Below are 13393 nucleotides of genomic sequence, written 5' to 3' on the forward strand. Positions count from 1 at the left end.
TTTAAATTAAGGAAACTTCTGACACATAACTTAACCCGTTATACCTTAAGGTACCATCTCCCTTTGAAGCCTGCACAATACAAGACCTGCTCAGACTTGCAGAGGAAGTTTTCAAGTGTAGTAGTCATAGTTCTGGCCACTGTAAATGAGAACACATGAGAGAGACAGGTAAAACAGATCGATGCTCCACAACCCTCCTTCCTCCTCTTAAGGGCCAGTATTAGGTTTGTTGCTGTTTAGATACCCAAATGTTCACAGTTTTCTTTGCTGCTTTGAAAGCAGCAGCTGTGACACAAGGATTGTCACCATAAGTTTATAGTTAAAACAATAGCAGTACTTCCAGTAACAGACCTCTCTTTAGACCACTTGACAATTCAACCAGAAGCCACAGGCAGCTTTCAGACTTAGCCTTTTCACTGAATTCATGCCCACAACTTGTTTTATATTCGTCTAGCCTCAAATCACAACTATTTACCCACGATGATGGTTTTTTGCCCCTATAAGCCTGAGAGATCAGAAGGAAACAACTCCTCTCATTTACTGGAAGCTCCTAACTAAGGTTCAAGGAAGAGATCTATGGAAGTGCATAAATACAGATTTTGGCTGGGCAACTGACCTGCCAAGCAGCTGCTAATGCTGCACAGAAGACTCAGCTATCAGCAAAGGGGAGTAGAAGAGCAGCCTAATCAAATGCCTGTTTTAAAAGAGACAAAAATATGTGAAGGATTAATCTCTAGCAAGCCAGAGCTGCAAGTCAGCAGGAAGAAGCTTGCACAGGTCTTGATCCTCCCAGAAGTTAAGGCTTTCCATCATTTTAGGGTTTTTTTGTTTGTTTTTTTTTTTTTAAGGTAAAAAGAAAGTGAAAGCAATGGGCTAATTACACAGAAGTTAGCCCCCAAAGCAAGGGGCATCACAGCCTGGCAGAATCTGTGTCCGTTTCCTCAACCAAAGATGAGGATGAAATGCAAGCCCTGGGTGGTCAATTGGCTCCCAGGCTTTGCTGCCTTTCTCCACACTTACAGGGGGGGAAAGCTGAGAACTGCCAAGGACATGCAGAAACTTCAAGGAGGAACTTCTGAGGAACAGAGTTAGCTCTTGCAACTCCCAGGAGCTCATTCTCATTTTTTAAAGAGCATCTCATCTTGGAAAATTACAGTTGCCTGTCTGCTTTAATGAGTGCTGCCAGCCTCACACTAAAATCTAAGCAAGAAAAAGGGCAGGGCAAGTTCTCACCACATCAGAATTCTTGTATTTCTGTGGCCTACGAGGCCCACAGAACAAACAATGGGCTTCAGTGTAGTATCTTGCAGTGAGTGGGATACAGAGGAAGAAAAATAGTCACACATACAATCACAAACATTTCAAAGTTGAAACTGAAGACACCTGAAAAGTGAAATACTTCTGAACATCTCAGCATCATGCTGCATCAATTTGGAGAACTGCCCTTAGATGGCAGCTCACATTAATACGGCCTTCATGCTGCCACCTGGAGGCGGTATCTTAAAGGGATGTCTTCAGATTTGGCAAGTATCCCACTGATAAACAGTGCAAACAAAGAAGTTGGTGTAAACTACCAGATGGCCCTTTCAGCTCATGAATCCATAGGTGCCCTACGCAGACTCCCCTTTTCAGCACACACTGAAGAACCTGCAGGAGCCTCTGAAGAGAGGGCACTAGTAGAGGAACACACACCGTAGACAAAGTAACTCCTTCATTTCAAAGCCTTACAAGAGGAGGCTTTGTGAATCTGTAGATGATGTTTCTATACCAGCTCTACAGACAGATCAGACTTTGCTACCACAAATTTCAGGTCTAGTTGCTGAAAATCAGATTCTTTTACAGAAGCAATCCATGTGAGAAGCATTAGAACAGACCTAGAATATTTTAATATCTGCATTACATGCATTTCCTGTTTTAACTCCTTATCATACATACAAGGAGATATTTTATGGGAAATAGCTTTATAATGATAGCACACAGCTAGAACTTGAAGTTGTGCACTGATATACAAGGAAAGTTTGAGTGTGAACACGCACAGTGTGGGGAAATCTCTTACAAACTGTGGGTAATAACTCAGTACTGCAGTTCTGTTGGCTTAGTTACGATACCATAAAAGCTTGCATCAAGCCATCCTCTAGGTTACATACAGACAAGTACAGTGCAAATTAGAGGAATGGTTTGTTCTCAGCATGCCTTCATCTCTGCCTGTCCACTTACATACCTGTGATGCTTGCACTGAGGCAAACATCAAATGCCTGCCAGTCAGACAGCAGCAATACACAGTAAGCCACTTCAATTTCAGAAGTCTCAGTTTTATTTGAATTTTACATACAAGTCTCTAATCACTAGCCTCTAGAGGCTTCCTGATTTTTTCCAGATGCAAATAAAAAGTGCCATATGGCACTCATTACAGATTATGATTTACTAGCCATTTAGGACCTTTCCCAAGTGACAGGTGTTTGATGTTTCCACTTTCTATAACCATGTCCAAATGTAACAAACCTAGACCTAACTGTCAGCTAGGCTTGTAATGCTCAGATATGCTTACAAGCCAAGTAATTTTGTCATAACACCTCTCATTCTGGCAGTCTGTTTATAATTCTTTCCTGGTTAAGGAAATGGAATAATTCCCCAGAACATGTCCTGCTCCTCACCTTTATCCACGTAACATCAGAGGAGGCGTCAGTCCCTTAACAGATGTCACTCATTTCACATTGACAAGTGCACCTTCACATGCATGAAGCAGACCACACAAGAATAGAACTCCACTTCTTCCTCTGAGAAACTAAAGAAAATAGAACAGAATCTCAGATTATCCCAACAACCTCTCTGTGGTCTATTTTGAAACTATAGAAAGCACTAAATTAAGGATTAAGCAAGTAGAGGTGTTGAAAAGAATAGAGGTTGTGCACAGTGATACTGTGTTGAGATGTTATCTGCAAAAGTACACGCCTTCTTAACTGTCAGAACACGACTTAACTCACTTAAAGCTTGGTAGATGTCTGGGGAATTTTCTCCATTCTCTTTTATTTCTTGGACCAAGTATCATAGCTCCAAGGTTCTTCTAGTAAGAGCTGTTTTATCATTTGTTTATGCCTGTAGCATCACCATACTCTACACGCACATTTCATTACCTAAAGCTACTGCGGTCAGTGCTTTCTCTATATGGTTCAATATAGATGAAAAGCTACCCTCCAGCCACAGGGAATCAAAGCTGAAGAACTAAGTGGCTCTGGAGTGGGCCAATTTATACAAGGAAGAACACAGAGCAATTGTCCTAGCCCTGTAAGTCAGGAGCACCTCCTTCCGAATGAAAAGAGCATCAGCGGCTGGTGAGTTGGGAGGTCCCGTTCTTTTATCCACACAGGTAGACATTCCTAAAGCTGATCAAAGTAGGAGGTATTTAGTGGGAATTAGATGCTCGTTGGGGAACTCACACACTTAACTTCAGCACATAAAGAGTAGAGTACAGCAGATCTCAACAGTAGGCTCCTCAGTTCATTTCTAACGCACTGGCCATGTGCTAACACCAGCTCAGGGTCTCCTCAGAGCACCTGTCACCTCAAGTACAGGAAAGATTAAACTACACCTTGATATGAGAAAGTAAGCCTCCAGTAATACAGAGGATTAAAATAGTAATCTCCCAGAGTATTTAAAAAGAGGCAAAAAAAAAAAGGGGGGGGGGGGCTTTAACCTAATTTATTGCCTTTAAAGTGATAGAAAAGACAGCTTCAGGCTAGCACTAATACGGCAGTCAACCTAGGCACACACAGGATTTTGGAATTAGATACTTGAATTTGATTAGAAATTGATTTTGTTCACCTTTACTTGAGAAATTACATGTAGAGGCCATGCACATCCTGATAATGTGAGAATCATTACATTTGGTTTCAACTGATCATCACTTATCAGAAAGCACACCCTGAGAATTAAGCTGCACTTCTCAAAGACTTGTTACATTAAAAAAATACATTTTGAACCTATGCCAGAAAAACAAGCTAGAAGGACCATAGATAAGATCTCTACAAAAAGCACTGAAAACCAAAGTGTTTTTCAAGGTATTAACATGGTTTCGGTGATAGGAAAGGCAAAATAAATCTGATCAATGCTAGAAGGAGAACAGAGGGAGGAAAACGCACCCTAGATTTTTATTTCGAGCAGTTACTGATGTTTTCTCCTTTACAATTCTTTCTGTACTTGCCTCTACTCTTCCTCTGCCCTCCCCCAACAGTGGAGAAGATAATTTTATAACAATGGAGTATTCATTTAAAGAGATGCAGTCAGAAAAACAATTTAGTAGAGGCACACTGCATGTATATAAAACATAACAGACAGAGCTGTACTGAAAACAAATTGAGATGTGTAACCCAGATATCCCTTGTGAAAATACTTAGAGACAGCATTCTCTTAAAATTTAAGAGCACAATGTTACTATCAATGGATATTGTGTGAATAGCTGAGTACTACTTACCTGGGAAGAGATGAAGCTTTCAGTAGAGGAGTTAAGCTTCTCCTTGCTTTAAAAAGGAAATGAGAATTATTGCTTTCTCCATCAACTGGTTTTATTCACATTTGCTCTCTGGAGGTTATTCGGGGCAAGTTAAGAACTCTCAGCTCAAAGCACCTGGTTAAGGAGATTCTCTGACCACTTCTCTGAAGATACCACTAAGCTGCCCTCTTTAAAGTGCTGCATTAAAGCACTGCCAGTTTCAAAGAAGTGAGAGCAGGCAAAGAGGGAAGACACGTTGTTTTCACACCCTCAACCCAAGCCTTACTAAAACTCAAGATGCAGTACAGCATGAAGTTTGGAAGGAATAAGAAACAGCCACTGGCATTTGTGCACATTCCAAAACAAGAAGTCACTTTCTCTAAGGGAAAGTATTCCCTGAAGCACTCTCTTTCAGGGAGGATACCAACTCCCACAAGTGCTACTTGGACATACTCCAAAAAATAATCTGCCACAGGCTTGTGATATATGCTCTGCATCTGCAGTAACTAGCAGGTTAATTACAAGCACTAAATATGGAGCATTTTCAGAGTTTCAGCCATATGCCTGTAGGAAGCAAGGCTTAGAAAAGAAGATGCTGTTACGGTGTCCTTTTAAACTGCAGGTATGAGGATAAACAGAACTTTGAAGACAGCCCTGCTCTGAGCAAGAGGTACCTAACCTCCCTCCAGGGCAGTACAATTAACCTTCACTCTTAAGTTTTCCCACTTCTACAATAAATGAAAAGCTTAGCATATTAGCTTTATTTTTATTTTCTTCTCTCTGCATGAAAGCATTCCAGGAGTTAAATCCTTAAGTGTATCCTACACTTACTATCTCCAGATGAGAGCAAAGACAGTAAAGGCAGTAGAGGTCTCTAGTTCTGCAGAGCTGGGTGCATACAAAACCAGGACTGAAAGAACTACTAAGATGCAGCTGCAGCTCACTCAAATACATCAACTACTTCAGACATTTGATCAGTATCAGCCACTACAGTGTGAGATATAATAAAGTGCTCAATCTGAAGTAGAGAGCCAAAAAGCTAGGTCAGTTTCTCCAAATATTACAGTCTTTTGATAGCCAATACTGGTTGGATGGGAGTTTTCTTCTCCCAGATAAGGCATCACAGTGCTTAGAGGCAAGGAATTAGAGCTTCTCAGGCAGCATGTTTACAGTGACCAATGAAAAGTGATGTTCATGCTGCTATTACATAGCTGCAACTCAAGGACAGCAAAATACTGCATGACTATGGCCAGAGATTTCCCCCTCCACCCCATATTTCATTGTCTGTTTATAACCATTGGTGCTCAGAAACCAGTTTTAATACCTAACCACCCACCTTCTCTATTTGTTCTCCAAGCCTCCCAACTGGCAACAATACCATCTGTGCTTCAGTTCAGGATCAGTGTTTAAAGAACTTAAGAATTTGTCTCTAGTACCTTCCTGAAAAGCTCCAGAAAGCTTCAGGCAGTCTTCTACCAAATATATTAACTTACGCCTTTTTGCCATCAAAAAGGAAGAATCACTGAAAAGCTTCAATGAAGTTTAGAACAATACACCTACAGCAATTCAGCATCTCGTTAAACACATTTGCATACACTTGTTAACAAAGGGAAAAAAAAGGAAAAAACAGACTATTTCCATCAAAGCCATAAATGACCACACTGCTCCTCCACAGTTATTGCCACAGTATGCAGCAAAAATCACTTACTAAGTCACAGCACCTGTGTGACCATGGGTCACTGTTAGGAACAGCACACTGCTGTTCTAAACACACACTTTCCCTAAACAAGGCTTGGCCCATCAGTGAGACTCTTCCCATTCAAACCTAAAGCTCCAGCACTTGTTTTCTAGGTTCATTTAAAATACAAAAATCCACTACAAGCAACTTCTCTCATTCTCTCCAGAGTTTCTCCATTTTGTTTTAATGAAAATAAAGAATTTTAAAAAGCAATGGCTTTGCAGTAACTTTTGCTTTCATGCCCTGGATACACAGAACCTGCATGAAGAGAGACAGGAGTAGTCAAATATAAACTCCCATCTTTCAAACCAGGAAGGAAAGCCTCCATTTCCTCCTGAGTACCTTTGCCTTCTAGGGTTCAAGATAGATAGTTTTTAGACTAATTCAGTAGAAGTATTTTCTTTAAGTCAGAAAGGCTAACTTCTGCTGTCAGTCTGTGTAATGGGTTCATTCAGAGTAAGCTGAATCACAAAAGTCACTGCCCCTTGAAAAGAATTACTTTAAAAAGTATTTTTAAAAACTAAGTACATCAGCTCCTTCACCCAGATACTGCTCTGCAGTGGCACTGCTCCTCAGGAAACCATCTCCTCTGGGATCTGACTGCTCATCCAGCTCTGCCTGCAGATTACATAAGTTTTCATTGCTTTAGGTAAAGCTGTTTAATTGTCATTTTTAATAACTGCTACTTGAAGTCAAGGTGTATAAAGTGCACAGTTCTTCAGCCACAGTGGTCATTTTATTCTCCTCCAGAATTAAATAGAAAGATTTGCTTCTGAACAATTAATACTGTATTTAGTAAACACATACTGATACTGGATAGTCTTATGCATGGACTGTTGAGATGTGTCTTCCTTAATAATGTAAAATTAGCCTTCTTTGCTAGCCTGTGAAGCAAAAAAAAAAGTGCTTGACTAATACTTGCTTAATCTTGATGGTTTTCTACATTAATTAAAGCTTGTTACTTTTTCACTCAGGACATGGGATTTACAGAGAAGTTAAAGGCCAGAAAAAAAGAATAATAAAATTAACTACTATGAAAGATCTGTCAAAAGTTCACAGCAATATCCAGAGTACTGAAGAAACCAGTTCAGTATGCATAATCAAAACCATTACTCTTCAGTTGTCTGGCTTGATTACAGAATGTGGGTGAAAAGAATATAAAGTTGATAGCATTATTAGCAATCAAAGAACCCCACCCTTCTCATAAAGGAGTTACAGAGTCTTAATCACAGAGCAAAGTAACAGCACAGGAAGGGATGGACTTCCAAAATCAGAAGTTGGAAGAGAAACCTGAGCAACTGATTATTCCAGACACTGTGCTAATGAATTGAAACACTAGTTTCACAGATTTTCTTAAATTTCAAGTTAGGAAAGGAAACCATTTACCTTATTGCTTCCTGTTCAGAGAAGAAATTGCACTTATATGTACTAGCCACAACATACCAATAAGTATTACCAGTGCTCATACATAAGACTGATTTCTGTTTGAGAAGGTGTTAAATGAACAGCAGGCTTTCTCTTCCCAGCCATAACTACCAGTTACAGATAGCATATAGCTAATGTAGGCTATAAAACAAAAGACAACACCTCTGATACCATCTACAAAATTCTTCCCTTCTACTCCATGCTGCCAATACTTTAAAGTACTTGAAGTTCCTGAAAGACTAAGAAGAAACAGGAGTCAGTCAAGAACAGCAAGAAACTCATTTCCCCTCCCCCCCCAGCATTGGTATTCAAGCCTCACAGCTCTTCTCTCAGTATAAGCTTTGTCATGTTGCTTCACTTTATCACTACAGCTGCCAAATAAAGCCAAATTTTATGCCCAGCACATTAAGGCTCCTGTATTTTCATCTAGCCCAGCAGCCATGCAAGAAATTGGTTAGTTAAACTGAAGTTTAAGCTAGAAAGGAAGGTGTAGTTCTGCTTCATTTTCTACGTGCTGAAAATACACTATAGCTTGAGTGAAAGTCAGCAGTCACTTACCTCCCCAGTTTCTGGAACAATAAGGTCTTTACCTTCCTCACAAACTGCTCTACAGTCTCAATATCTTAAAACCATTTCAAGACAGCTCTGCTGACTACTGGCCAAATGAGCAACAGAAGGGTCTTCTCTTAACCTAGTGCAAGATGCTCAAGTGGACCAAACAGCTTTGAAGTTCTTCTACCAGCCAACGATGTGATCTAACCTGCCATAACTACCTCTCCAAGTGTAACACAAAGCAGGTGAGAGAATTTACTGCTAGAGAAAGATGGAAAGAGATGAAAGCCTCAGTTCCATGTGATTGAAAGGTTCCAACAATAACCAAGGTTTTTCTACATGCTCATTGTTTTTTTAAGGAAGAGGTGTCTGTCACGCATGTATACCTCAGTTCTACGTCTCATTTCAAAAAGAATCTAAATTCCCCTGGAAGAAATACAGAATAAATACTTTCCTGTAAGTCAATGATGCATTCTGAAATTAAGATTCACAGTGATAACAGTTAAGGGCAGTACTGGAATAGATAGGTTTCTCCAACACATTTAAGCCATTTCGGCATAAATCCTTACCAGACACAAAAAAAGAAAGAAAATACTTACTAGGCTGTTTTCAGCCAGGGAAAAAAATAGAGATCAACCCACCTAGCATACTGTGGGGTCACATTAGACAGGAAGGGAGTTTTGCCGGTCTAGTTATATGCCTCTGCAAAAAAAAACACTCATTTTGTAGACAGCTATTTGACTTCTAGTCTAAGTGCTGTGTGCAAATCCCTTTTACAGTGCCAGAAGAAAAAAAAAAAAAAGATTAAAATTCAACTCTTTCATTTCAATTCTCTGTAGAGATTAAGTTAAAAAAAAACAAAACAAAACAGAAAACAATATACTGATGAGACTAAACTATTATCTCTCTCCTCCAAAAAGGGGGAGAGAGAGAGAGAGAGAGAGAGACGAGAAATCCAACCACAGAAGGTTGAGCAGCAGTAACTAAGAGCCTTGAAGGCTATCGCCAAAGTCGGCTTGAAGCATTCATTCCCCTAAAACACATTTCAGGTTAAAAACTATCAAGGTTGCTAATACAATTTATTTTCCTTTTGCATGCAGTATGTGCATATAAATATTTTAGCCATTCTAAGTAAACAAGAATGTCTACTCTCAGCATTACAGTGCAGTTAGGATTAATTCTTGACCACAGGACATGGAAGATATCTAACAGAAAGCACCCCTGGGAGCATGGCTAGACTCTAGTATAACTTTACACACAAGATTTTGCAGGTTGGAAGAGTCCTCAGGTCATTACTCACTCCAGATTCCCTCTCAGAGCACGACAACAACAGAGATGCACTTTGATAAGTGAACAAAAATATCTTTAGTCTTGAAACAGATGTTGATATGGTATAAAGCAGTTAAAAAAATCAAGACTGATTTAAGAGACAAAGGCCTTAACAAATCTAAGCTGAAATTTTTACAGTGCAGTATAATTTTGAAGTTATACAACTGCAAAATAGAGCTCCACACTAAGACACCTCCAGTGAAGCCTACATACCCCACACACAGTGTCCTAAATGTAAGACCAATTGGGAAATTGAAGAAAATTGAAGAAAAACTTCAGTTCTGCAAGACTTAGAACAAAAACAGCTTTGCATTTGACTTACAAGCATTAGATTTATTTAAAACAGGACCTTTTTCTCTTCAGCTCAGCTACATTTACACTGCTGATAACTGTTACGCCGAGGCTGCTTCTCCACATGCCACACACTTGCATTCTAACCAGGGTTCTCAGCAAATTTCCTTTTCTAAAAGCTGCACTGTATCAGTGATAATTAGTAGAGTTCAATTGTGTTGCTAACCTTTCACAGAGGGCAAAGGATGCTGCTTAAGGCTCCTCAAAACTATACCAAATATAACTTTTGAGCAAGTTTTCTGTATTTTGTGCCATAAATCATCTGTTCTTAGCAGAGAAGTCTGAAGCCAACATCACATAGCCAGGCACTGGGTACTGCAGGAACTTCAGAGCCTGTAGATTCAGGTATTACCGAGTTTACACAGCTTATGAACCAGCTAAGCAAAAAGCATTGTCATTCAAAGCAATTTGTCTGGTATTACTGTTATTGGCTTTCTATTCTCTGCGCTTGTGTAATCCTATTCCTAGAACATGCAAGTAGACCTTGTCAAATATCTTGTTAAGTGGTGATATACAATGGAGAGTATACACAACTGATGTGATTAGAGAAGGAAGAGTTTTAATTTAAGTGAATGAAAGGTTGAAGTGCACAATACACCTTCACTGCGTGTGCAGACTCCTGCTGCACTCTGTCCCAGATAGAAAACATGCACATTCATTTTGTCAGGGTGTTCTTACTGATTTCAGTTGTTTTGTAATAGAGAAGTTTCTGCACGTTCCAGTAAAACTAACAGCAACTACACTGCATGATGGTAAGCACGACTCCATTATTCATTACAAGTTTATTCAACACATAACGTAAACTAAGAGACGCTTGGTCCTAAGAAAACTTCCCTTCCTACTTCAGAAAAAGGTTAGTAGTTTAGGTAATTGATTTCAGCAAGCAGGTTAACTCATTCTTAAGGGGAAAAGTGAAAACCTAGGAGTTCCCACTGAACTATCAGTCTACTTCCATTATGTGGAAGAACTGATTAAGATAGGTAGCCACTCCGCATGCAGAGCCACAGGAGATCCTATTATGGCCCAAGTAGGAATCAAATTAGTTTCACTCTGGATTCCTTTGATTTGTTTGCAGTTTAATATATGCCAGAACACATCTTAAGATACAACTCTTTCTGTATATCTTTAAATTAAGACCCATGAAAGGCCAAAAGCAAAAACCTTGACAAAAGACAAACAGTAAGTATGAGGGCTTGAGCCTTAATGTTATGAAACAGTCTTGTGCATGACTAACCAAGACATATCCATGGAATTCTGAAGGCCAGCATTCATTTCTTCCTGCTTTTAGAGACTTAGCTTTTATAACCAGAAAGAGGCACAAGCAGTTATGAAACTCAAAATAACAGTAATCAATACTGCAGAAGAATCCTTGAGACAAACAAGAGAAGCTAAAGGTGATCATCATTTACAAATCAAGACAGTTAAACTGTAACTAATGAGAATGTACATGCATGTCTATTTATATACACAATAACATCCAAAAGACAAATTCCAGCTAAGTTTACAGACTTTCCATAAGTTATTTAAAAAAAAAAAAAAACAAAACAACAAAACAACCACAAGTGACACCCATCTTGCCAGCATGCCTTCTATGCCTGAACAATTGTTTTCATTCTTATACTTCAAGTCAAACTATAACCAAAACAGAACACAAAGAAAATAAAATAATGCAGAAATTATTGACAAAGTTGACAAAAGGGGTGACAAAGGGTTGACAAAGCCTGTTTACACACTAGAAATCAAAATCTTAAATACAAATGTTTTTTTCCCCTCCTCTAATATAAGTCAATAAGCAGTCATCAACTGAGTCGTGCAGATTAGCACAATAATCAAATTAATCCATATTCTTTAACTAGATAGCTTCCACAACTGCAAGTTGTGCTCACTTTTCTATAATGCTATATAAATATAAACCTTCCAGGAAAGGAAAAAACACCATTTATAAGAAGAGTGAATTGGCTTATATAAACATATGTAAGTTTACATAAAAAACACCGAGTGTTTTAAGCATAAGCACTCACACACCCTACGAAAAGCATAAAACAAATAAGCATCTTTTCAGAAAAGTTACCTAGGAAATCACACCATGCACAGGTGACACCATCTCCCATCTCATTCATTCTCTCATTCTGAACCAGGACCTATCTCAGACTGCCAACTGCTTGTTGCATGCTTCATCCCACATCAGCATCAGCCTGCACAGGAGAGCATCGCGTGGTCCCTGCCTTACTCACTGAGTTGAACAGATAAGAGAGTGCCATTCTGTTACCTTGTAACTCATCACACTGTATAAACTACACAGTCTGGAATAAACGCGATGTGATTTCTGCACTTAAGATGAGTTTGAGTAACAGCTTCGGATATTTCAGTCAGGACACCAAAGCAGCCTGAACACATCCCACCAGATCCATCCTGTTGAGGTCAGGAAATCTGACAAGGCCCCAAAACAACATTCACAAAGAGACTGTGTATCATGCATACTGCTGTAACGTTAATTCCAGCGCTTCTGACAATCAGAAAAGTAAAATGCTGATCTTACTTGATAAGGATCAGCATTTGATCAGCATTGTCACCATCATGGGAAATTCAAGGACATCAGAATCCCAAAGCATTAGGAAACCAAAGTGTCAGCAGGACCCATGCAGGTTGGGAACAGAGGTGTGTCTCTATTTCCCACTCCCAAGAGCCCTCGGGTCGTGAGCTAATCTTATCTAACCATGAAGAGGTACAATACAACCCTAGAACACTCATGCTAAAAGGAAGGCTGCAGCACCGGGCGGTGTTCAGATCCACAATCCCACCATCTCCTCCACCATTCCATTCTCTTCATCTCACTGAGGTCAGCCAGCACAGCTCCCTTTCAAGACCCCACAGATTCCTACCAGTTACACTCACAGAGTGAGTCTGCTTTGGCACTTTTCTGAAAGGGGAAAACAAAAAGCCATATGTACACCCACAAGCCTATCGATTTTCAATCCCTATCTCCTAAAACAGTTAAGTCCCACAAGTAGGACTTCCCCAGACTTTCCTTTGGAGGGAGAAGGGGGGAACACAATGGGAGACAGCAGAGGCTGGGTGGCACTTCATGAAGCATCAAAAGCAGTACCACAGGCAGTGTGAAGACAAGCAGTTCCAGCAACCTGCAGGCACTGACTGCACACTGGTATTGCTTACTGCTCAGTGAACACCTGGGCATCAAGGAGGGGGGAAGAGGAAAGGAGCGCACTACGGCTGTGCTTCAGCTTTGGAAGGGCACATGTGATGTCTGCCGAGTCTCACTGTAAAGGAATGCACTTCAAAGGCGAATTCATGACAGGACTTTGTCAGCTCTAGCTACAGAATGAGTGTGCACGTAGCACGGCCGCAGCAGAAAGGTACTCCACACCTCCCGCCACACCACAAGTTTTTTCCGAGCAAGATATCATCCCAAACAGCAGAGATCAGAACCGCCTTCCAAGCAAACCTTACAAAGTCAGCCTCCGGAGGAGCGCGCTGAGGGCGTCGCGGCT

At 40.1% G+C, this 13393-nt stretch overlaps 1 protein-coding gene across 1 annotated transcript in view; it reads right to left on the reverse strand.

The window, feature by feature from the left end:
- COL4A5 (collagen type IV alpha 5 chain) overlaps positions 1-13393 on the reverse strand; it is a 73509-nt gene that overhangs the window by 59190 nt on the left and 926 nt on the right. The window contains exon 2 of the mRNA XM_031554735.1: positions 2655-2689. Coding sequence (XP_031410595.1) covers positions 2655-2689 — 35 coding nt within the window. The remainder of the gene's footprint in view (positions 1-2654; positions 2690-13393) is intronic.

The sequence above is a fragment of the Meleagris gallopavo genome, chromosome 9 (genome assembly GCF_000146605.3).
Source record: "Meleagris gallopavo isolate NT-WF06-2002-E0010 breed Aviagen turkey brand Nicholas breeding stock chromosome 9, Turkey_5.1, whole genome shotgun sequence".
NCBI lineage: Eukaryota > Metazoa > Chordata > Aves > Galliformes > Phasianidae > Meleagris > Meleagris gallopavo.